This window comes from Rhinopithecus bieti, unplaced genomic scaffold (genome assembly GCF_001698545.2).
Source record: "Rhinopithecus bieti isolate Rb0 unplaced genomic scaffold, ASM169854v2 scaffold_1428, whole genome shotgun sequence".
Lineage (NCBI taxonomy): Eukaryota > Metazoa > Chordata > Mammalia > Primates > Cercopithecidae > Rhinopithecus > Rhinopithecus bieti.
The window spans coordinates 807,444-833,206 of NW_016803608.1; the positions used below are offsets into that span (position 1 = coordinate 807,444).

At 36.8% G+C, this 25,763-nt stretch overlaps 1 protein-coding gene across 1 annotated transcript in view; it reads left to right on the forward strand.

Annotated features, from left to right (window-relative positions):
- Nucleotides 1–25,763, forward strand: part of RASA1 (RAS p21 protein activator 1) — a 137,169-nt gene that overhangs the window by 46,958 nt on the left and 64,448 nt on the right. The window contains 4 exon segments of the mRNA XM_017890582.1: nucleotides 18,511–18,663; nucleotides 19,670–19,805; nucleotides 20,420–20,490; nucleotides 25,194–25,311. Of these exon segments, the coding sequence (XP_017746071.1) occupies nucleotides 18,511–18,663; nucleotides 19,670–19,805; nucleotides 20,420–20,490; nucleotides 25,194–25,311 (478 nt within the window).

Below are 25,763 nucleotides of genomic sequence, written 5' to 3' on the forward strand. Positions count from 1 at the left end.
TCCCCCCTCCCCCCTCCCCATGATAGGCCCCAGTGCGTGATGTTCCCCTTCCCGAGTCCAAGTGATCTCATTGTTCAGTTCCCACCTATGAGTAAATATTGACAGTTATAACCTACAAAAACGGAAGTTCTTTAGGGGCCAGCAATGTTTTAAACATGTGAAGGGGCTAGAGACCTTTTGCTGGGTCTTCTCTTTCTGGGCTAGAGGTTATCAAAGGATGAGATGAACAACTAAACTAAGGGAAAGACAGTTTGCAACTGGAATCTCAGGGATATCTGGAACCAGGGATGTGAATGCTACCATTAATCTTCATTTCCATCTCTTCATCTCTTTGGCCCTCAGCTTCGTTCTTTCTTATTATACACAGACTCTTCAGAATATTAGAAAATGTAGCAAACAAATAAGCAAGAACTCTTTCTTTGATCTTGCATCCTAAATCTTTTGCTTTCAGAGAAAAAAATAGATTTGCCAGTATGAGTGTGGAAAAAATACTTGACTACTTGGTTCAGATGCTTATCATGGAATGATCAACTATGAGTAGGCCAGATTATTGAAGGAAAATTATACTTTCCCTGTTGGAATTGAGGGAGAAAGAGTTCCCACAGAGAGACTGAGTGTTTTCCCTGAATGGGATGGGTGCTGAACAGGCATCTTACAAATCATCTTTGAGTGTCAACAAGTTGTATAGACTGCAGATATTATGGGAGTTCAGTGCAAGGGGAGGTTAGGGTGTTTGAGGGAACTCACATTTCTATCTCAGTTTTTGAAGTGATCAAATGGCATTTTATACTAGGTGATTTTAGGTTTAAAATATCACTTTGGGCACAGGTGGTCTTTAGCTGATATCTTTGAGATGGTTGAATTTTGATTATCCCTGGAGATACAGGTATTCCTTGAAGGGAAGAGTGATAGATAACTACCACAGGGTGGGAGGACAAGGCAAATAGTTTGGAGTCAGGGCTTTACCAGGAAAAAGAGGAAGGAGAGGTGAGAAATAGCTTGAATGGGAGAGTGAAAGTCATTCTCCAGTTTGGCTAGATATGTGGATTTCAGTAAGGGATTATGACTTTTGAATTTCCGCGTAGGCGGAACTTTTTGACAGATTTGTTTTCCTCATCTGCCATCTGCCAGAGCCTACTGGGTTCAAGACACTGTGCCATGTGCTAGACTAGAGAATTGTGAAGATGACTTAGATGTCCCCAGTATCCACAAGTACTTTTTACTGTAATGGAGAAAGCAAATATGAAAATGATTGATTATATTACAGACAAGATAAAATGCCAAAAAAAGTGAGAAATCAGCTGACATCATGGTAGATTAATTATGACCAAGGGATCAAGGAGATGACACTTAAGCTAGACACTGAAGAATGAGACAGATTTCTATAGACAAGGGGATGGCAATAAGGACATTGCAAATGAAAGGATTAGTATGATCAAAGGGGTAGAGGTCTGAAAATGCATGTTTGGGCCAGGCGTGGTGGCTCATGCGTGCAATCCCAGCACTTTGGGAGGCTGAGGTGGGTGGATCACCTGAGGTCAGGAGTCTGAGACTACCCTGACCAACATGGAGAAACCCTGTCTCTACTAAAAATACAAACAATTAGCGAGGCATGATGGCACATGCCTGTAATCCCAGCTATTCGGGAGGCTGAGGCAGGCAGGAGAATCGCTTGAACCCGGGAGGTGAAAGTTACAGTGAGTCGAGATCATGCCGTTGCACTCCAGCCTGGCCAACAAGAGTGAAACTCTGTCTCGAAAAACAAACAACAAAAAACAAAAACAAGAAATAAAGTGCATGTTTGGTTTGTTTAAGAAATGACAGGTAGTCCAGTGGAGACTGGCCAAGTCATAAAGATTACTGAATGTTGTACCAGTTGTTTAGATTTAATTCTGTAAGCAATGGGACTTTTTCAGTTTTGATTTGTGTTTTGGGCATAGTTGTTTCTGGCGATAATATTATAGATGTATAAGGAGATGGGAGACCAGTAAAACTGAAAAATCTGTTGTAGGAATAGAGAACATAATGGGTTGGAAAGGAAATGACAGGATGGAATAAGAGAGTATAGGAAGGTGGAATTGTTAAGGCTTTTTGACTGATTGGATATGAGGGAAACAGGGTAGAGAGATAGGTCAGAGATACTGATGAGAAGTTTCCATTAGGTTGAATTGTATTTAATTTTTTGGTCTTAAACCAACAATAGATGGTTCAGCTCATAGCTTGGGTATCTGAATTGATGTTAATGGCAGGTAAAGATGAGAAACGAGAGAGAGGAGAGGTAAAGAGAAGGGCTGTGGGAAGAATGATGATGGTCATTAAAAAAAAAAGTGTTGAGTTTTAGTTGTTGAGATATCTAGATTGAAAGATCCAGTCGCTGGTGGAAATGCAGTTCTGTCTTTAAGATTAATGGGAGAGTTAGGAATTATTTACATTGTTAAATGCTCTTTATTGTGATACTGGATGAGTATGACAGATATGTGACCTAGATTATTATACAAGTGACATCCTCATCTTTAAGTTTGTTTCAGAGATCCTAAATAAAAAATTTTTGAATATTACACCTTTTGAGGGCATTATATTTGGGAGCTAGGCACAATGTGGTTTCCAAATTATGTAAAGTATAAAGAGTTTTATATTAAAATAGATTATTCTGATTGTCATATTCACTGTGTTCATAAAGAAGTACAGAATTACATCACAGCTTCTATTAATGGCTAACAGGCAAAAACTTCAGTCTTAGTCCATTTTCTATTACTGCAGCAGAATACCTGGAACTGGTAATTTATTTTAAAAAAGCTATTTGTTACAATTTTGGATTCTGGGAAGTCCAAGACTGGGGAGGGGGGTTGGCATCCAGCCAGGGCCTTCTAGCTACATAATAACATAGTTCAGGGAGTCATATGGTGAGAGGGCGGGAGGATGCCAGCTTAGGTTTCTCCTTGTCTTATAAAAATCACCAATCCCATCATGGGAGCCTGCCCCACCCTGATGACCTTATCTAATCCTAATTACTTCACAAAGGCCCTACCACCAAATACCATCAATGTATGAATTTGGGGATTAAGTTTCTAACACAGGAAATTTGGGGGCACATTCAAATCATAGCAGCTTCCTTTTAAAAAATCTTGTGTTTTTAAAAAAAGTGTGCTATCGTTTGAGTTTTCAGAGAACCTCTCAACCTAGAGTAAATACAGAATACTATTTAATAATCTCATATTAGAATGTTTAATGTGGGAGAGGGTTGAACAGCTGCTGTCAAGATTATTTTATGTGCTGTTAAACGAGTAGCACCTTGCGAATAATAGTCTGCTTCCATTATTTTTTATATTAGTAATCAAGCAGATTAAATACTTCCTAACAATTATGTTTATTTTACTTCAAAAAAATATTGATTTAAAGTACAGTGCAGGTTAAAAGTTTAATTTCAAAGAATTGAAATTAAAGGCTGATTTTTTTAAATTATTGAAAGTCGTTTGGAATTGCAATAAAAAATTTTCTGTGGTTTCTTCAGTAATTTCATTAAAATTTAAAAAATTATGGACACTAAGTTAAAATCTGTACACCAAGTAATACATTTTAAACTGACATATTGGGATAATTTTCAGAACTATTAATGTTTAACTTTTTTTGTGCTAGAATGCTCTTGAGACCAGATCTGTTTATTTGAAAAGACAAATTACGAGTATAAATTTAAAGCATGACGAATGATTAGCTTGTGCCTTGGCTTTTGTTGCCTGTAATAGATGTGCCCTCTAAGATGTTCTGACTATGGTACCTGGAAGATAATTCCTTCTTTGCCTGGTTACTATAGTTATCATATTGAGGGCCAGTTGGTTTCAGAATGCATTTTAAGAAATGGGAAAAATAGCTGTGGAAAAAATAATTAGCCTTTCAAAAGACAGTAATGGATAGCCTATTCAGATTCCCAGGTTATCAGTGGATAAACAGTTAAATGGGCAATCACAAAAATACTTCAAAACCAAAGGTTCTTCTTCATTTTTCTCATCCTTAAATTTTCTACCTCTTTCCCTCAAATTTCACGGCATTTTATTTCATGTGTCAGGATTGCCACTATCTGTCTTTCTTCTCTGAAATTTCTAGACCTGTCCCACAGAGACTTGAGAATTGAGAACATGGAGAGTGGGAGTAAGGAAGTTGCATGGTCCTTCCTGTATCTGTTATTAGTACCCTGTGCCTCAGCATTCCTGTTTTGGAGAACTTCCTGCACATAAACTGTCAAAGCCTCTCATAATTATAGATACAAAGCTGTTTTCTGGTAACTTGTGGACTCACTGATTTCTTCTTCCATGTGAGAAACAGAGTTTCGGAAATTAAAACTGCTCTAAAGTGCCAAGAATCTGAGTTTATGGGAAAAGTCACCTGATTGCTACTTGGATACCACTTTTTTTTTTTTTTTTTTTTTTTTGGAGACAGAGTCTCGCTGTGTGGCCCAGGCCAGAGTGCAGTGGCACAATCTCGGCTTACTGCAACCTCCATCTCCTGGATTTAAGCAGTTCTCATGCCTCAGACTCCCGAGTAGCTGGGATTACAGGCATGTGCCACTACACCTGGCTAATTTTTGTATTTTTAGTAGAGTCGGGGTTTCACCTTGTTGGCCAGGCTGTTCTTGAACTCCTGGCCTCTTGTGATCTGCTCGCCTTAACCTCCCAAAGTGCTGGGATTACAGTTGTGAGCCACTGTGCCTAGCAGATACCATGAATTTGTGCCAACTTCACCTGTGCTTTTATTACATGGTGCTCTTATTGCACTCCTTTTGTTTATGCCTTCCAGACTTCTAATATATTTCCCCCTAGCTGTTCTGCTTTGGCATTTTACCACACTGCTTAAGGCTTATCTTCTTCCTCATTAGATGGCCTTGATTACTACTTGAGAGAATCAGAATTACATATTTTCAAGTTCACTTATCACTTTGCTTATTTGTGACCTTAAGGAATTAGACTAGATATCTGAAAGCTTTTTCCATCCCAGATATTTCATCTTAAAATAATTTTCCCTACTTTTTACTGTGAGGCAACTGTGTATTTGTTCTTTTGCCATTCCATGATTGTAGACACTGTGTTTCCACCTATCTTTTGTCTCTTCTGTTTTTAAGGAAAAGATGACCTTCTTCTCTAATAAGACTGTTTTTCTCATGCTCTTTTTGTGTGTGTGTGTGTGTGTGTGTGTGTGTGTGTTTTGTTTTGAGACAGTATCTTGCTCTGTTGCCTAGGCTGGAGTGCAGTGGCACGATCTCATCTCACTGCAACCTCTGCCACCTGGGTTCAAGTAATTCTCATGCCTCAGCCTCCTGAGTAGCTGTGATTACAGGCGTGTACCACCACACTCAGCTAATTTTTGTACATTTTATAGAGACACGGTTTTGCCATGTTGCCCAGCCTGGTCTTGAACTCCTGAGCTCAAGCAGTCCGCCCACCTTAGTCTTCCAAAGTTCTATAATTATAGACTTGAGCCACCGTGCCCGGCCGTTTTTCTCATAATCTTAAGCTCATTTTTTCCCATCTCTTTTAGAGGTTTGCTTTGTACAATATCCCCCCTTTATAATAGATAGTTGTAATGAAACAGTTTTCTAGAAGATATTTAGAGTAATAGTACTACCATTAGGTTGAGATTCATTGCTGGGCTGGTATGTTCTTGGCATTTTGAAAGGTGCTTTCGTGTATCATATTGAAATCCAGAGAACAGTTCTACCTGAGCTTTTATTATAACCCCCACAAACATTTGTGGATTCCCTACTGTATGCAAAGCACTATACTAAGAATGCTATAGGGGATATAAAAATCAGCAAAATTTGGCCTGTTAGAGGAGGAGTTTATGGCCAGTATAGGGGAACATGTAAAAAAGTACAATGAGATAGAGGAAGATTATGTCTAAATGCAGAGGATTTTAAAGGAATGTGTATTAGTTTGTCTTCACACTGCTATAAATAACTACCTGAGACTGGGTAGTTTATAAAGAAGCAATGTTTAATTGACTCACACATGGCTGGGGAGGCCTCAGGAATCTTACAGTCATGGTAGAAGGCAGAGGGGAAGCAAGCACATCTTCACATGGTGACAGGACAGACAGCATGTGAAGGGGAATGTGCCACGCACTTTTGAACCATCAGATCTTGTGAGAACTCACTATCACGAGAGCAGCTAGTGGAAATTTGTTCCCATGATCCAATCACCTACCACCAGGTCCCCTCCCCAACATTAGGAATTACAATTCAACATGAGATTTAGGTGGGGGACACAGAGCCAAACCATATCATCTCCTCCCCCGCCTCTCCCAAATCTCATTATTCTCATATGTCAAGACACAATCATGCCTTCCCAACAGTCCCCCAAACTCTTAACTTATTCCAGCATTAACTCAAAAGTCCAAAGTCTCATCTGAGACAAGGCAAGTCCCTTCCACCTATGAGCCTGTAAAATAAAAAACAAGTTAGTTTCTTCCAAGGTACAATGAGAGTACAGGCATTGGGTAAATGTTCTTGTTGCAAATAGGAGAAATGGCCAAAACAAATGGGCTACAGGCCCCATGCAAGTCTGAAACCCAGCAGGGAAGTCCTGAAACCTTAAAGCTCCCAAATCCTTGATTCCACGTCTCATATCCAGGGCACGCTGATGCAAGGGGTGGCCTCCTAAGGCCTTTGGCAGCTCTGCCCCATGGCTCTGCAGGATACAACCCCTACAGCTGCTTTTATGGGCTGGCATTGAGTGCCTGCGACTTTTGCAGACACACAGTGCAAGCTGTCAGTGGATCTACCCTTGTGGGGTCTGGAGGATGATGGCCCTTTTCCCACAGCTCCATTAGGCAGTGCTCTAGTGAGGACTCTCTGTGAGGGTTCCAATCCCACATTTCCCCTCTGCACTGCCCTAGTGGAGGTTCTCCATGAGGGCTCTGCCCCTGCAGTGGAGTCCTGCCTGGACATCCAGGCATTTCCATCCATCTTCTAAAATCAAGGTGGAGGCTCTGCTCTTGCCTTCTGTGCACCCACAGACCCAACACCATGTGGAATCCACCAAGGCTTGTGGCTTACACCCTCTGAAGCCATGCCTCAAGTTGTACGTTGGCCCCTTTTAGCCACAGCCACAGCTGGAGCTGGAGTGGCTGGGATGCAGGGCACCAAGTCCCAAGGATGCACTTAGCAGTGGGGCTCTGGGACTGGCCCATGAAATCATTTTTCCCTCTTAGAACTCCAGGCCTGTACTGGAGGGGCAGCCATGAAGATCTCTGACATGCCCTGGGAGACATTTTCCCCATTATCTTGGCTATTAGCATTTGGCTTCTTGTTGTTTATGTAAATTTCTGCCACTGGCTTGAATATCTCCCCAGAAAATGGGTTTGTCTTTTCTGTAGCATGGTGAGGCTGTAAAATTTCCAAACTTTTATGTTCTACTTCCCTTTTAAACATAAGTTCCAGTTTCATACCATCTCTTTCTTCATACATATGAGCATATACTTTTAGAAAAAAAACAAATCACATCTTGAATGCTTTGCTGCTTAGAAATTTCTTCTGCCAGATACCCTAAATCATCTCTGTCAAGTTCAAAGTTCAACACATCTTTAGGGCAGGGGCACAGTGCTGCCAGTCTCTGCTAAATCATAGCAAGAGTGACCGTTACTCTGGTTCTTAGTAAGTTCCTTGTCTCCATCTGAGACCACATCAACCTGGATTTCACTGTCCATATCACTATCAGCATTTTGGTTACAATTGAGCAAGTCTCTAGGAAGTTCAAAACTTTCCCACATCTTCCTGTCTTCTTCTGATCCCTCCAAATTGTTCCATCCTATGCCTATTACCCAGTTCCAAAGTTGCTTCCACATTTTGAGGTATCTTTATAACAGTGCCACACTTTTCTGGTACCAGTTTTCTGTATAATCCTTTTCTCATACTGCTACGAAGAACTACCTGAGTCTGGGTAATTTGTGAAGAAAAGGTTTAAGTGACTCACAGTTCTGTAGGCTGTACAGGAGTCATGACTGGAGAGGCCTCAGAAAACTTACAATCATGGCAGAAGGCAAAGGGGAAGCAACATCTTCACATGGTGACAGGAGAGAGAGCGAGCGAAGGGGGGAAGTGCCACACACTTTTAAAACATCAGATCTTGTGGGAATTTACTATCACGAGAACAGCAAGGGGAAATTTGCCTTCATAATTCAGTCACCTACCACCAGGTCCCTCCCCCAACACTGGGAGTAACAGTTCAACATGAGATTTTTGTGGGGATACAGGGCAACCATATCAGGGGAGGTAATGTATTCAGTTAAAGGGGATTAAAAATGGCTTTATGCAAGTATACTTTTCCCTGGAACTCAACATAGAATAGTGGTTTGACAAGCAAAAATCAAATGATGACTATATTGTGAAAAGACATGGTGAAACAAGGTAGTATTTGTAGAGTTACACATAGTCTGATTTGGCTAAAAGGGAGGCTGGAGCCTTTCATGGTGGCTTTTGAATGTTATGGTGAACAGTTTGTACTTTACTTGTTATTGAATAGCCATTTGTACACTTTGGAGCTATTAGAGTGAAATGATTAAGCCTGTGGTTTAGGAAGAAAAAGCCTATTAGGGAGATTAATCTTTCCCTACTTGTAGGAAGGGTTGGAGCAGTATGAGATGGAGAGGGTGGTAATGAATGAAGGAATGGAAAACTGGAGAATAATTTCAGTGATAGTGGAGGTGCAGTATACAAGTTGACAGTAGTTTTATGACTAGGATGATAAGTGTTTAGGAAAAACTCTCAAATTGTTTTTCCTCTGCCCTTACACCACAACAATCAACACAGGAGACTTCTGTGTCCAAATGCACGGTATTTCTCCCTGCCAAATAAGCAATCAGTTCTTCAGTGAAGACCAGCTGATTGGCCTCCAATTTGTTTCTGGTACTACCCAGAGATAGTGTCAGATCCCAATGGCTGAGGGCTCAGTCTTGGGGACTGGGCCCTCCTTCCTACTGGTTGTAGTCTGGATTATCTAGAACTTCTACCAGATGGCTTCGAGTTGGGGTTTCCACAACCCTCTCTTTGGGTTTGATTAATTTGCTAGAGCTACTCACAGAACTCAGGGAAACACATTTACTGGTTTATTATGAAGGGTATGTTAAAGGATACAAGTAAACAGCCATATGGCAAGGTCTGGATGCCATAGGGCAAGGTCTGGAAGGGTCCCAAATGTAGGAGCCTCTGTTTCCATGGAGTTAGGGTATGCCACTCTCCCAGCAAATGGATGAGTTCTTGTTCACCTTCTTGCCCATCTTCACATGTTCAGCTGTGAAGCCAGTCCTTTTGTTTTTTTATGGAATTTTCATGACATCAGCACTTTCCCCAATAGGAAGGCCCCCCACAAGACCCTCTCTGAAATGAGGGCATTATGACCCACAGTCAGAAAAGTGGAGGAAAATTAGAGTCCTGCCTTGGTGCAGGTGAAAGGTGGGCAGGAGAAGGTCAAAGATATTGTTTCCTGAGGACTAACACACCAAACATTGTAATAAAAGACTATAAGGAGGGTGACACAGTTTGAATGTGTGTCCCCTCCAAATCTCATGTTTAATGAGACCTCCATTGTTGGAAGTGGGGTCTGGTGGGTGTTTGGATCATAGACGTGGATCCCCATGAATAGTTTGCTGCCCTCCCCTGTGGTAATGAGTTCAGGCAAGAGCTGGTTGTTTAAAGCAGGGGTCCTCAACTCCTACTCCATGGACTGGTACCTGTCTATGACCTGTTAGGAGCTGGGCCACATAGCAGAAGGTGTGAACCACAGGCAAGCGAGCATTACTGCCTGAGCTCCACCTTCTAACCAGCAGAAGTTAGATCAGCAGCAGCATTAGATTTTCACAGGAGTGCAAACCCTATTGTGAATTCCTCATGTGAGGGATATAGGTTGTGCGTTCCTTATGAGAATCTGATGGTTGATGATCTGAGCTGAAACAGTTTTATCCTGAAATCATCTCCCCTGAGCTCCTGTCTGTGGAAAAATTGTCTTCCACTAAATCAGTCAGTGCTTGGTGCCAGAGGTTGGGGACTACTGGTTTAAAGGAGCCTGGCTCCTCCCCCCTTCTCTTGCTCTCTCTGGTCATGTGATGTGCTAGCTCTCCCTTTGCCTTCTGCCATGAGTAAAAGCTACCTGAGGCCTCACTGAAAGCAGATTCCAGCACTATGCTTCCTCTATAGTCCTGCAGAACCATGAGCCAAAATAAACCACTTTTCTTTATAAATTACCCAGTCTCATGTATTCGATTATAGCAAAAAATTCGATTATATTAAAGACAGACTAACACAAAGGGCTATGGGAGTTATAAACCAGGAACTGTGGATGAAAATCCATTTTTTAAAATATAGATATATAAACACAACCACATACATAAATAAAATAACACCACAAGAAGGAATCAAAGTTGCTTTTGAAATTTCAGGTCTGGACACTAGGAAGGATGCTGGTGTCATTAACAATAAGGAGGAAGAGAAGTGTGAGTGGGGGTGTGTGTGTGTGTTTCTGTGTGTTTGTAGAGATATTTGCTAATTTTTTAAGATTTTGATATATTCACCTTAAGGTGAAGATTCTTGGGAGGGCTTTGTTAATTTAAGCCTGGCGTTTAAGAAGGAAGTTAGATTTAGAGAGGGAAATTTGGGGATCACTCTCATAGAGGTTATAATTTGAGCTGATTGATAACTGATATTTCCATGACTGTGAATAAATACAGAAATGGAAAATTCTGAGGAAAAGGCATGTAGAAAATGCCTTAGTTTTAGGATGACCTTTGAGTAAATTGTGTAATATTTCACTCTTATTTCTTAAAAAAAGTTACATAGGAGAAACACCTTGAGAAAGCACAAAGGAAGAAAACTAATGCCTTAAAACATTGCCTAGCACATAATAGGAGCTTAAAAAAATCTTTGTTGAATGAATAATTTTGGGGATATAAGCGTATGTATAGGAGAAAAATGGGCATATTGTGGAGAACTTTTGAGGGATAGAGTGGATAATACCCATTCCCCTGCCTTGTCCTCATAGGGTTATTGCTGATACCAGATGAAAGGACAGGTCTGAGAATATTTTGAACTTTTAAAATGTTCTTTGAGGCATATTTCAGTTTGAGGAACTGGAAGAAATTCCATAAGTAAGGTAATATGTCTGTATTCAGCAAGTAAAGTAACATGTCTACTTATAAGCTTATATTATTTCCATTTTACTTGGTGGGAATTAGATTTGTAAAGTATATTACGAAGAATGTTTAGGATATTGTTATGGCTATATATCTTTTGATAAGTCATTTTTTTTTTTCTTTGCCTGTGCTTTCTCCCATTGCCTGTTACGTTTTTCTCACTTTCCTTCTCAGTCCCTCCCTTTTTCCGAATCAGTTGCCATTCATCTTTTAGGTTTCAATTTAGCCATCAGTTCTTTCAGGAAATGTATGCTAAAATTCTAAGACTGAGACAGGTATTTTTTTGTATCCCTGTGTATCCTCTTACTTACTTTACCAGATTACAGTTGCTTAATTTGAATGTCTTCTCCACTGGATCCTAAACTTTCATGTCATGGTGTTCTGTGGTATTTACTGTTATCGTCTACCATGTAGCACACTGCTTGGTAGATAGTTTGTTGGAGATGAACTAAATAAGAGACAATGTTACACTAAAGTTTACTTTTAACCTCCAGATGTAGTGATTTCTTGTCTTCATGTGCTGAATGGTATGATATTGTAATTATTGAAGTTCTAAGAAAATCCCAACTATAAGAATTGATACCATTTTGAGAATTTAAAGTACGCAGATAAAAGAGATTGAAAATGTGCTGTATTAACTGATACTAGCCTCCTGCTAGTAGGTATTGTGCTAGCCTTCCCTCCCTTTTCCTCCTCCCTCGCAACATTTGATTAGTGCATAACATTTCTTGGAGAGGTGTGGTTTTTTCTTCTCTTCATTATCTGTTTACTAGGGTGATGGGAGTTAAAGGTAGTAAAAACTTCACAATCATGGTTGAGTGCGTTTCAGTGTAAACTTTTGTATTCTCACCTTTTGTATGTTAGTCTTTAGTTAATTTGGGTGGACACAATGTATATGATAGTGCTGTTTCTTTAGAAATGCTCTCTCAAAACTAAAATCTCTTGGATTCTCTAAATACATTACCTATTGAAAAAGGAAACAGCATTTCTGCCCTTACTTTGAACTAACTTGATCTGAGATAAATACATACACACATGCACGCATGTGCACACACACACACATACATCACACTCTAGCTATCTGGATATATACAGATATACCCAAGAATAGCTAAGATAAACATGCTCTCTTCTCCCCTTCCCCAAGTTTAAGTGATGCATAGTTGGTCTAAGGGGTACTACACCTGTTTTGCTTAGCCTAGTGGTTGTTCAAGTGAATTTACCAGTGACCCAATTTTAGTCTCTATCAAAGTGATTTGAAAAAATGCCATGTAAAGTCACTTAGTATGAGATAAATTTTCTTTACTTTCCTTTTCACTTTAAGAAATCAGTTGCCTTTTTTTTTAAAAAAAAAAACCTTTAGCAGGGACTGTATTAGTCCATTCTCATGATGCTAACAAACACAAACCCGAGTTGGGGTCATTTATAAAGGAAAGAGACTTAATTGACTCATAGTTCCGCAGGGCTGGGGAGGCCTCAGGAAACTTACAATTACGGTGGAAGGGGAAGCAAACATGTCCTTCTTCACATAGTGTCATCAAGGAGAAGTACTGAGCAAAAGGGGGAAAAGCCCCTTATAAAACCATTAGATCTCATGAGGACTCACTCACTATCACAATAACAGCAGCATGGGGTAACTGCCCCATAATTCAGTTACTTCCCACCAGGTCCCACCCACAACATGTGAGATGAGATTTGGGTGGAGACACAGCCAAACCATATCACAGACTGTAAGAATGTATTAGTTACAAATAAATATGGGAGCTTTAGAAGATTTTTGTGTTTTAGCAAATGCATACCAACTTGAAATCACCAATTTAGTTTTAGAAGACACAAGCATGTGTAAGAAAGTCTGATTAGCATTTTGAGACTTGTAGAATAACTCCAGAAGTTTGTAGTATGATCAGGCACACAGAGTCCCAAGTGATTCAGATGCAAAAGATTTCTTGGCAATTGGATTTCTGCATGTATGTTTCTCTGTAACTACTTTGGTGCCTCTAGATAATATAACCAAAAGGAAAAACAAGTGGACAGTAAAAGCGATCTGCTGGTAACTTCAATTTAGTTTTCTTTTTATAAAAGGAAGTCTACTGATGTTAGCACTGGTTTAATGGTTTTCTGTTGTGTAGTAGATAGTTTTCATTTGGGATTGTCAAGTGAGTTGTAAATATTGTATAGTTTCAGTGAAATGCCTGTCTGCATTCACACTAGGATATTTTCTCATTGCACAAATTTACATATTTTTCTCTGATCAAGTGAGACAGATTATAAAACACAAAGGCCCCATAGGGCCCCTCAAATGTGTTCCAGCAATATTCAGCAGCCCCACCCCATTTTATTTCCCCGAGTCAGGGTCTCTCTCTGTCGCCCAGTCTGGAGTGCAGTGGCATGATCTCGTCTCACTGCAGCCTTGACTTCTCAGGCTTAAGCTGTCCTCCCATCTCAGGCTCTCTAGTAGCTGGGATCATAGGCATGTGCCACCATGCTTGGCTAATTTTTGTATTTTTTGTAGAGGTGGGGTTTTGCCATATTCCCCAGGTTGGTCATGAACTCCTGGGTTCAAGCAGTCCTCTCCTCAGCCTCCCAAAGTGCTGGTCTATAAAGGCGTGAGCCGCTGTGCCTGGCCACAGCACACATTTATAAAAAATGTTCATGTGATTCCAAATTTAAAATAGAGTGATTTCTGTGCGTTTTTTTAAATTGTTCACTTATTTCACATGCAGTTTTATCTTAGCTGTATGATATTGTATATAAATTGATTTGTATTTCTAAAAAAATGAACTTAAGAAACTCCATATCTACCTGTAAGATTTCTCAACAAAAATTTACAAAGCTAGCTGGGAAGACATGTATGTACTTCTTGAATTTCCTCCTGTTCCTTTTCCCCAGCTTCCTTAGGCAAAGAAGATGAGAGAGGGAAATTTACTTTTAAAATAGGAGGACATAAATGCGTTGTTATTAACGTGTTGCATTAAGCAGTTTTAAGTCATAGTATCCCAAGTACATACTATCCTTTATACTGCCCCCCAACACCCAAAATATACACACATTGGGAAAAGAATGGGGGCTCTTTGAGGGTTTCCTTCTAGAGTTGCCAGGTGAAATAGAATTTCTTGTTTATTAATAGTATGGCACCTGCAGCCCCAATTAGTTTGAATGCTTTATAATGTTCAAAAAGAGTTTTGAGAAAATTTCCTCCTAAAATTAATGCCTTAGTAGAAAAAAAGATTGATTTCTTCTGTTCTCTTCCCCAAATTACATGGAAAGTAAACAAGACTGGAAAATAGGTAATTGAGACTAAGGTGATTCACAGATTGATCACCTGTTATGCAACAGTCATAAAATGTGTTAGTTTTTTTGAAGAAGTTTATTCATCAGTCCCATAGCCTTTGAGTATCCTCTATTCCCCTGTGATATTGGTTTGATAATAATTAAGCTAATATTTACTGGGTTCTTGGTATCCATTAGGTATTCTTCTAAGCAACTTTATATGTGTTAGCTCATTTAATAATAAAAAGCTAATGTTCTGTGAGGTAGACACTATTCCTTTTATAGATGAGGAAACGGAGGCTCGGAGATAAAGTAATCTGCCTACATTTGTGCAGCTCAGTGGCAGAGCTGGGATTCAAAGACAGTGACTCTAGAGTCTTAACCGTTCTACTATAAAGCCTACGTAGTAGTTTTCATTTTTGTATTTTTCTTTAAAGCAATTTAGGACAAGTCATTAATTTTATTCTGAGGTTGAGATAGAAATTAATTTCCCTAATTTACAAGTCTCTACTAAAAATACAAAAATTAGCCAGATGTGGTGGCACGCATCTGTAATCCCAGCTACTTGGGAGGCAGAGACAGGAGAATCACTTGAACCCAGGAGGCAGAGGTTGCAGTGAGCCATGAGAGCATGGCACTGCACCCCAACCTGGGTAACAGAGCGAGACACTGTTTCCAAAACGAAAAAAGGAGAACTTCCTATGTTGATGTTAAAAAAGAGGTTTTTGTTTTGTTTTTTTACATTGGCAAGGTGGTTCAACTAGATGACTTATAAAGTATTTTTCAACGTTGTTTTATGAGTCAACACTTCTTCCTTCTTTGGACAAATACTTTTAAAACTTATTATTGCTATGTGCCAGGTATACTCTGTGCTATAATTGCCACAAATGTGAGCAAATTTGTAAATTTTAACTTAGGTGATGAGCTATTATTTGGTAATCTCATGTTAGAGTATTCTCATACCACCAGTATGACTTTTATACTTATGTTTCTTTGAGGTATTCTAGATTCCAATTGAATTATTTTTTAAATTTACTTGAAAACAGTCACCAGCAAATCTGCTCTTAAAGAGATATAATAAGGCTTTGACTGTGAAGACTTAAGAGTAATAGTGGGGTTGATTAAATGTTTTCTTTTATTTCTTTGTAATTCTATTGCTGTGACTATTTGTAGAGGCAGAAAGTGTAGCATTTTAAAAAATTGAGTATTTTAGACAACCACTCCCCAAGTGTTCACTCTTGGGAAAAGTTATATCTTTGTTATTGAGAGTATATTTTGTAAAGGCATATCCCATATATTTTATACCTAGAATAAAAAGAATTACAGACTTCAGAAAGTTAAGGTAGATAGCATTTTCTTGGCTACTGGGGGTAATTAGAATATATGAATCTCTGTGCAGGGCAGCCACTTTAGGTACTCTGAATCTCTCAGTAGGGTAAAATTTTTATATTTATGAAAAGATTGTGGGTTAAAAAAAGGTTGAGAAATACTGTTTTTGAGTAAACCCAAGGACTGGTGTTTAAAGGTTATATAGTATTTTACTTAGGTTCTATAAATCTGTAAGGTGTCTGAGTCAAATCTTATAACTTTGGATTTATTGTGATTTATTTATAAAACATTTAAGTATCAAATCAACTACATAAATGTTTACAAGCTGATGGCTGGATAATTTAATTGCAGTTTATAGTCATAATCAAGAATTGACATGTTTTGCTTTACGTGTTGGAAGCTTATGACCTTTTGACATGAAAGGAAATTGCTAACATGTAGGAAATAGTTACTTATTTAGATTAATGTCTTTCTCCTGAGCTGACTTATCCACTTTAATGCTCAGATCTTACTGAAAGTACATAGATGTAAAAAATCAGCTCGGTGTGGTGGCTCACACCTGTAATCCCAGCACTTTGGAAGGCTGAGGTGAGCAGATTGCTTGAGTCCAGGAATTTGAGACCAACCTGGGTGACAGGCAAAACACTGTCTCTCCAAAAAAAAAAAAAAAAAAAAAAAAATGCTGGGCACGGTAACATGTGTCTGCAGTCTCAGCTACTTGGGAGGCTGTGGTGAGAAGATGGGTTGAGCCCGGGAGGTGGGGGTTGCAGTCAGCTGAGATTGTACCAGTGCATTCCAGCCTGGGTGACAAAGTGAGACCCCCATCTTAAAACAAAACAAAACAACTAAAACCACAAATAAACGTATGTATCACTTAAAATTGCAAGTCAGATATTTATTGTAAAGTAGTAATTGTGTAATGCCTCCTGTATCTCTGTGTATCATTTCATGGTAAGTTCAAAAGATTAAGGAGATTAAATAAAACCTTTTTCATCTTGACACTGCCTAAGATATAACAGAAATTTAACAAATAACAAGTACACAAAAATAGAGATTTGCTTAAAATTGTCCTTAATTTTATCTTTGTTGGGTATATAAATCTGCTCTCTGGGATAGTTCTACTGCTTTAAGTAATGAGGAAAGCACTAGTTTCATATTCTAAGGATAACCTAAGGATATCCATTATATTTTCACAGCTAAACTTACAGCCTGAAATTTCAAAATTTTATTCTCTTTCTGTTGTTAAATTATAGTTCCTCAGGGGACCTTTATGATCTCTGGTGTAAACTTTCCATTTTAGAATAAAAAAATCCCTGAGCTCTTGAAAGTTAAAATTACTTGTCATTTGTCTCAAAGATGATGGCTGAACTAAGATTAGGATTTTAGAGGAATGCAATATTGATTGTTCTTTCCCTTCTTCCTCTAATACTAACAGTTTACAATTATATTTTGTTTGTTAAGTTGTAATGGAACTCTAAATAAGTTCATTATTTTCAGCCTTATGCATAGGGCTCTATTTAAAATAGGTTGATTTTAGAAGAAAACTAAAAGTGATTCTTTTCATAAGTTTTAAGTTTCTGTGTTTTTGTTTTATTTTTAAAAATTAAGGTGTCAAAAATAATGAGCTTTTATTACAACAAGCTTACAAAATAGTCATAGTAGCATAATGTTTTATCGTTGGCTTATTATATATTATATAAAATACATACTACATTATTACAAATGTAAGATTACAAATAAACTTTGAGTGGTAAAGCTGAAGTACTATAATATGTTACATAATTGAATATATCAATGTAATATGAATGTTTGTTGTTTTTCTCTGAATGTTTCAAATTAGGCTGTAAGTATCTAAGGATGAGTTTGACTAAACTATGAAAAATGTAAAAATATTTTATAATAGTTACTTTGGAGATTTGTTACCATGCCTGTATGATACTTCTGGTATATTTCTAAGCATGTTTCTGTTTATATCAGTCCATGAGGCTTTTATAGGCATGGTTGGTATCATGGATGATGCTAGAGTTATAGCCAGTTTCTCAAGTAGATCATTTGATAATATGTAGGTAGAATACAGTTAAACTGAGAGCAAGAAGGGTGAAGGGACAAAGGTACTATTTATTCCCCCAAATGTTTGTTAAATAAATTTGGAAAGTTGAGTGCAAATGTAAAATTTATAGTCATGGAGTAGATTATCTTAGAGCCAAAGGGATTAATCAGCTTCATGTTCAAAGAGGAAATTAAAATAGCATCCTTTAGACAGTGTAATTCTGTTTTCCTGTCTCAGGGCACAAACACTAAAATGGAATAAAACATTTTATATTCTCATAGGTTCCATGTGCCTTGTGAAGTCATGGTTCCTCAGTATAAGATCGAGGTAGTAAATTAATCATTTCCATTTGTTTATCTTATTTTTCTAAGTAAGGATTTGGTTGCAGTAGTATTTATATTTTGAATAGCAGGCAATCCTGGAAGTAGGGAGATGGGTAGAAATGGAAGAGATTTATATATGAGATGACTAGGACTGAGCTTTTAGAACAAATTAAAGACCAAGTAAATGAGTATTTTTTGAGAAACTGAGGTTGAATTGAGTTAAAATTGGAATAACTGGTTCAGAGTAAAATGTAAATGTTTAAGTTACATGTAGGCATTTAAAACCTCTAGTAGTAAGTTTTCAAGTATCACTAGAAATTTTACACTTCCAATTATATTGTAATATCTTCTCTGTTTTTCCCCTAGGTGGTATCACGGAAAACTTGACAGAACGATAGCAGAAGAACGCCTCAGGCAGGCAGGGAAATCTGGCAGTTACCTTATAAGAGAGAGTGATCGCAGGCCAGGGTCCTTTGTACTTTCATTTCTTAGCCAGATGAATGTTGTCAACCATTTTAGGTAAGTCTTTATTCCTATTGTGAAGCCAAATGGTGTAGCTATTTTGATATAATATTCAAAAATATACCTGTATAATAAAGGTGAATGACTCAGTAACAAATAATAGAGAAGGAAGCTTATTTTCAGTCAAATGATTTAATCAGTGATTTAGAGAGATTCTTTTGAATGTTTACATTTTTTGTTTAAAAACAGTGTATTTGGGCATTACTGTGCTGATCCTCAAATATATTTATAGCTTTTAAAGTATAAAGAATTACAAATAAACTTTGAGCGGCAGGTCTAAAATAAAGGAATTGTATACTTTTAGACTGTAGAATAACAAAAAGTATAGGAAACCCTGTTTAAAACTCAAATTTCATGTCCTCTATTTTAGCTTCACTGTTCTAAAACTCTTTGCAGACATGCACTTCAGTGAAACAGGCATATAAATTTTCAAGTACAAATATTCTGTATATATAAACATATTTACCCATATTGTATTCTATTTCATTTTTATGGAAGAACTTGAAAAAAATCATCTAATGCATATAGTGTTAAATGATAAAATGTTTTGTACCCTTGGTTTTAGATTTTAAAATAAGGTTCAGTAGTACCATGATACCACATGTAGTATGTGAAATTATTCCTGTACTTTGTGTAAATATTTCAAGAGATCTGTGAGGTCCTTTAAGCCAGAGAAAACTTACTAACATTGTTAATTCAGCCTTAAATATGGAAAGTGAGAAGAGGTATCTGAGGGTGAATTTTCAAATATTTGATGGAATTCTGTAATTGAGGTTTATAAGCCTGATACGTATTTCACATCAAATGCATGTATATGTGTAAGAGAAATAGCCCCAAGTAATTTGCTGTGATGAAGATATTAATAAGTAGTATTTTAGTATAAGGATATAGTTACAAGGAAAAGAGTATGGAAATTATTGATTTATAATTTCTTTATGAAACTTGGTCTTTAAAATTGGCTGTAAAGATTTTTTTTATACTGTATTTTTTCCTGTTCAAATAGGATTATTGCTATGTGTGGAGATTACTACATTGGTGGAAGACGTTTTTCTTCACTGTCAGACCTAATAGGTTATTACAGTCATGTTTCTTGTTTACTTAAAGGAGAAAAATTACTTTACCCAGTTGCACCACCAGAGGCAAGTAGAATGAATAAAATATTTTTCAAAACTTTATTTTTCAGTACAATAGTAGGTTTAGCTATTGCTCAATTTCTTATGTTTATTATAATTCAAGAAGTGTTTGTTGTATTACATTTTAATTTGGGTTATAATGTTAGAACAAAATGGACAACTTCTTTGAAAAAAAAAGAAAATATTTTTCAGTAATTTTGTGTTTAAGTAACCAGATTTAAAAAAAGTACTGTTTGGTGATAGCCTAACAAATATTTCTGAATGTATGAGAACAAATTACTGATTTCCTAGTACTAACCCTGACTTTGCTGCAAGATTCTGAAATGCCTTGTGTATCATCAATGAAAGGTTAACTTACATGTTTCATGTAGTATATTTAAAATGAAATCATATTACCTTATAAAAGCATATTGCTTATATTTAAAATATAATTTTCATAAAACAAGAACAACAAAAAAAGCCTTTCTAGGCACTGCGTATTTATAGTCCAAGTAAAATTTATTTGAATGATTCCATGGAATTTCTAATGTGAATTTTATTGGCTTTATGTGGATATACCTCTTTTGACTTTAAGATAAAAGACTATCTTTTAAATCCCTTTTTTTTTTTATGGTTTCTAGCCAGTAGAAGATAGAAGGCGTGTACGAGCTATTCTACCTTACACTAAAGTACCAGACACTGATGAAATAAGGTATTTTATAATCTATTCTCATGTATAGGCATTTGAAAGAGCTAGACTTTGAAGATTTATTACTCTTGGACTAGGAAGCTTTTGAAATTTGAAGAAATGGCATACAGCAAGGTGAAAGAGCTTTTGATATTGGGTCTGTTGGTCCTGTACCTCTGGGTTGACTTATTTTTCAGACTGTGGTTTTGAATCAGGGTGGCCTCAGTGAATATGACAGGAGAAATAATTAGGTTTTATTACATTGTCTCTCACAAAGTAAGGAGAGTTCTGTTTCAATCTATATCCTATTTAAATTTTTGTTACCATGTGACATTTATGCCACAGCTATAAAGGATAAGCTTCTACTTTATGTACGGGGTGAATAATTTTAAACCTTAGTAATGTTATAGAACTATGCAACATGTTAGTTTGTAGTTTTATTTCTCTATAATTATATAATTTGATAATCAAATTATGTCTTTCTATAAGGTATTTAAATTTCTGGTGGAAACTTTGTTTCTTACCATTAATTCTCATTTAATTCTTACTGACACATTTTTATTTGTAATCTAAACTGGAAAGGCCTATAAACGACAAAGGAGAAAATGCATATATTAAAGAAGAACAGTGATGAATTACAAATTTATGAATTTAGGTAATTTTTAAATTTTTTGTGGGATTATTTAGGACAGCAATTCTCAAAGTGTGTTTCATGTAACTATGGGGATCTTTGAGACTCATTTAGAATGACACTGGGTATTAGTCAGTGTTCTCTAGACCAGATTTTTTATGGAGAATTGGTTTGCACAATGGTAGATGGAGACAGTAAAGACCCTCAGTTGGCTGTCTGCAATCTGAAAACCCAAGAGAGCCAGTGGTGTAATTCAATCTACATCTGAAGACCTGAGAACCAGGGGAACCTATGGTGTAAATCCTAGTCTGAGGGCAGGAAAAGATAAGATGAGATGTCCCAGCTCAACCAGTGAGGCAGAAAAAAGGGATGAATTTCTTCCTCCTCCAGTTTTTGTTCTGTTCAGACCCTCAGTGAATTGGATGATGCCCACTCACATTGGGAATGGCAGGATACTGTCCTCTGATTCAAATGCTAATCTCATCCAGAAACACCCTCACAGAGAAACCCAGAAATACAATGTTTAATCTGGGAACCCTACGGTCTAGCCAAGTTGACACATAAAATTAGCCATCACAATCCATGAGATCAGATTATTTTCATAACCATACTAAGACATAATTTGCCTTTTTCACTGTAAGTTTTACAATGATGGTACAAAAGCAATCTATGGTAAAACTGCTGGTGTCTTAGTAGAAATCAAGGTTGTGGCACAAAAGTGTGTACAGTATTTTACTTGGAGTTAATCAAAGACAGTTTCATTTAAGAGTGTTACTGATGAGGGACTAAAAAATATTTATTAAATTTCGACCTGTGACCACACACTTTAATCCGTATGATGAAATGGGAAGTATGTATAAAACACTTCTGCTCTGTCTCAGTGTCATGAGGAAAAGCAGTGAGTTGAGAGCTGAACTAGTTTGTTCCTTTTTTTTTTCTTTTAGAGACAGAGTCTTGTTCTGTTACCCAGGCTGGAATGCAGTGACACCATCTGGCCTCACTGCAGTCTCCAACTCCTGGGTTCAAGGGATTCTATGCCTCAGTCTTCCGAGCGGCTGGAATTACAGGCGTGTGTCACCAAGTCCAGCTAATTTTTGTTATTTAGTAGAGATGGGGTTTTGCCATGTTGACTAGGCCAGTCTCGAACTCCTGACCTCAAGTGATCTGCCTGCCTCGGCCTCCCAAAGTGCTGGGATTATAGGCGTGAGCCACTGCACATGGCTTAGCTGTTACTTTTGTGCTCACCATTTTCACTTGAGAGAGTGTTTGACATTTTTTGAAGAAGAACAAAGTAAGACTATTATTTCAAGGAAAAAAAACTGTTAGTGTTTGTTGCCAATGACAAAATTTGAGTTTTGAGTAAAAATTTGAATTTTAGACATTCTGTGTTGGCCATCAAAAGTTTGACAGCTTCTAGCCTGGGCGACAGAGCGAGACTCCGTCTCAAAAAAAAAAAAAAAAAAAGTTTGACAGCTTCTGAAATAATGACTTCTCTGATGAGACAGGCACTGATAATAAAGAATGAGGTTTTTTTTGTTTTGTTTTGTTGTTTTTTTTTTGTTTTTTGTTTTTGTGACAGTTTCGCTCTTGTCACGCAGCTGGAGTGCAGTGGTGCCATCTTGGCTCACGGCAACCTCTGCCACCTGGGTTCAAGCGATTCTGCTGCCTCAGCCTCTGAGTACCTGAGTACCTGAGTACCTATGGGCGCCTGCCACCACACTTGGCTAATTTTGATATTTTTAGTAGAGATGGAGTTTCACCATGTTGGCCAGGGTGGTCTTGAATTCCTAACCTCGGGTGATCTGCCTGCCTTGGCCTCCCAAAGTGCTGGGATTGCAGGCGTGAGCCATCGTGGCTGGCCAAGAATGAGAGGTTTTGATAGTGTATAATGTGTTAACAACTAGAAGATATAGATAGCTTGGGGAACTAATATTTTCTAAAAGGTCGATGCGTGTTGTTACAAAATTATGCATGAGTAAAAGATTCATTTGAAATGCAAGATAGACCAATAGATGTTACTGGAATGCATACAGAAAGTTCACTGATAAATAGTTTTGGATTCCGTATTACAATTAACCTTCAAGAAAGTACCGCTCATTGAATTTTTGGTGTGATTTCATAGAATATCTATAATTATCTGAAAGGGCTATTAAAATACTTATCCCTTTCACAACTACATTCTTAGGTGAAGCCAGATTTTCTTCATATGCTTTAAGCAAAAAAATCATATAGCAGCAAATTTAATAAAGAAACAGATATGGGACTCCAGCAGTTTTCAGTTAGGCCAGGCATTAAGAGATTTGCAAAATTATAAAACAGTGATATTCTCACTAACTTTGTAAAAGTTATATTTCTCATATTTTAATGAGCTATTTTAAAGGAATTAGTGAATATTTTAAAACATTTGTTTTAAATTTGAGTATGGTAAATATCAGTAGATATCCGTATAAATAAAAGCCATTTAGGATGTCAGTTTTTAAGAGTGTAAAGAGGTCCTGGGAGACCAAAAAAGAAAAAAAAATAGCTGTTCTAGGAAGATGAGAATTTAAACAATACTTTGATGATATAAATTTGGATTTATGAGTATTTTAAAAAATTTATGCATACCTGTGAGTTTTAAAATAAAATACCTTAAAATTAATGATTTAATAAAGCACTGTAGCCTGTTTTAGGGGGGAATAATACAAAATAATACAGAATGAGTTATGATTAGGTTTTGTTATTACTAGCAAGCTTATTTAAAACATTTTTTTGGTTTTTGCACCATGAAAAGTTGTTATGGCAGCAACAAGTAAACTTGAAATTAGAAATATCTCTTATGACTACTTTTAACTAAGAAATGAAATTTAACATTTCACGTGCACCCTATTTTTACTCATAATGATTTTCTTCAATGTGCTTATTTAGGTGGTTCTAGAAAGGAATGATTTAATTGGTTAAGTGGTAATGTCTGCTGCCATTCAGCTAGTGAAATATTGGCCATGATTAAGAAGGATTGTAGAATCAAGATAGAACACAATATTCTATGATTATTCAAATATTTAGTTAAATGTTATGTATCAGTTCTGTTGTCCGAAACATTATCCAAGAGACAATGAAGCTGGAGATAGCACAGAGAAAGCAGTTAAAGCTTTCAAGGATAGGAGAAGAGATTTACTTAAATTTACTTAATAGATTTTGGTTTGTGAATATTAAGATCGAAAGGAAAATTGCTGAAAAAAAAGACAAATACAGTTATAGATATAGGGTTAATGGTACCATCAACAAATCTGGAAACTTTGTGTTCACACGCATTCTTTTAAGCCTGAAAGGACAAATTCAAGGATTACTGATGGTTTTATATTGATGAAATACATCAGCAACTTGTTGTTTCTATAATTGTGTGGAGGTTGAAAACATGTAGGTTTCAGTAAAAGGAAACTTGTATATGTATCTCTGTACTATTAAATTGGTAACAGAAAAAAACATACATGCCTTTCTCATAATATATCCCTTGGTACCACTTTCAGAGAAAGAATGCTGTACCCATTGGATGATGGGTATCTGGGTGAATTAAATAAGCCCTAGTTTTTTAATAAGAAAAATGTTAACTGACATAAGCATCTACATCATGCTTATCTAAAATAAACATTTTCTAAGTAACTCTATATCTTATGTATGTATAATGTGTTAATTATATTTGTTTTGTGTTTTGATTTTATATCTAACCTACATCTGAAAGAGTAATAACATTGAAACATAAGTTTTTCAATTCAGTTTCTTGTAGTTACACCCCAAAACCTTCAATATATGTATAATCAGTTTCTGTTAACAAGTTGTAATTTGAATCTAACAATAATTCAGTGATACAGATAGTGCAGATACTATTATCAGACATATTATACTCATGAGGAAATTAAGATTCAGATTATTTATTATCTTCAGGAATTGACATGTAGATAATGCCAGAAATAGGATACAAATTTAGAGTGTTTGACTCTTAATTCCTTGCATTTTTCAATATAATGCTATCTTTATCCTATTTTGTGGTGTATGACTATTCTAATTTCTGTATTTAAAATTTTAATTTTAATAACTTTAAAATTGCTGTTTTCAGTTTCTTAAAAGGAGATATGTTCATTGTTCATAATGAATTAGAAGATGGATGGATGTGGGTTACAAATTTAAGAACAGATGAACAAGGCCTTATTGTTGAAGACCTAGTAGAAGAGGTGGTAAGTTTTGTTGTTTTCTTCTCAATTCTAGATTCTAAATATTTTATAAATTTGGATCTTGTCTATAATCAGAGAAAGTAGCTATGAATACATTTCTTTTATAAAATAACTGAATTGATAAGTACAAGGAATTTTTCATTAAAATCTATTATAAGTACAGTTAGTATGGAACATAATCAAGCTAGCATATTACAATACATAACTGCCAATATTCAGAAAGCTTGTATGAGTTTCTGTGACTTAAAAATATATTAACATTTGTGCCTTCTTTTGAGACAGAGTCTTGGTCTGTTGCCCAGGCTAGAGTGCAGTGGCGCAATCTCGGGTCACTGCAACCTCCACCTCCCAGGTTCAAGCATTTCTCGTGCCTCAGCGACCCAGCTAGCTGGGATTACAGACATGTGCCACCATGCCCAGCTAATTTTGTTATTTTTTTTTTTTTTTTTTTTTTT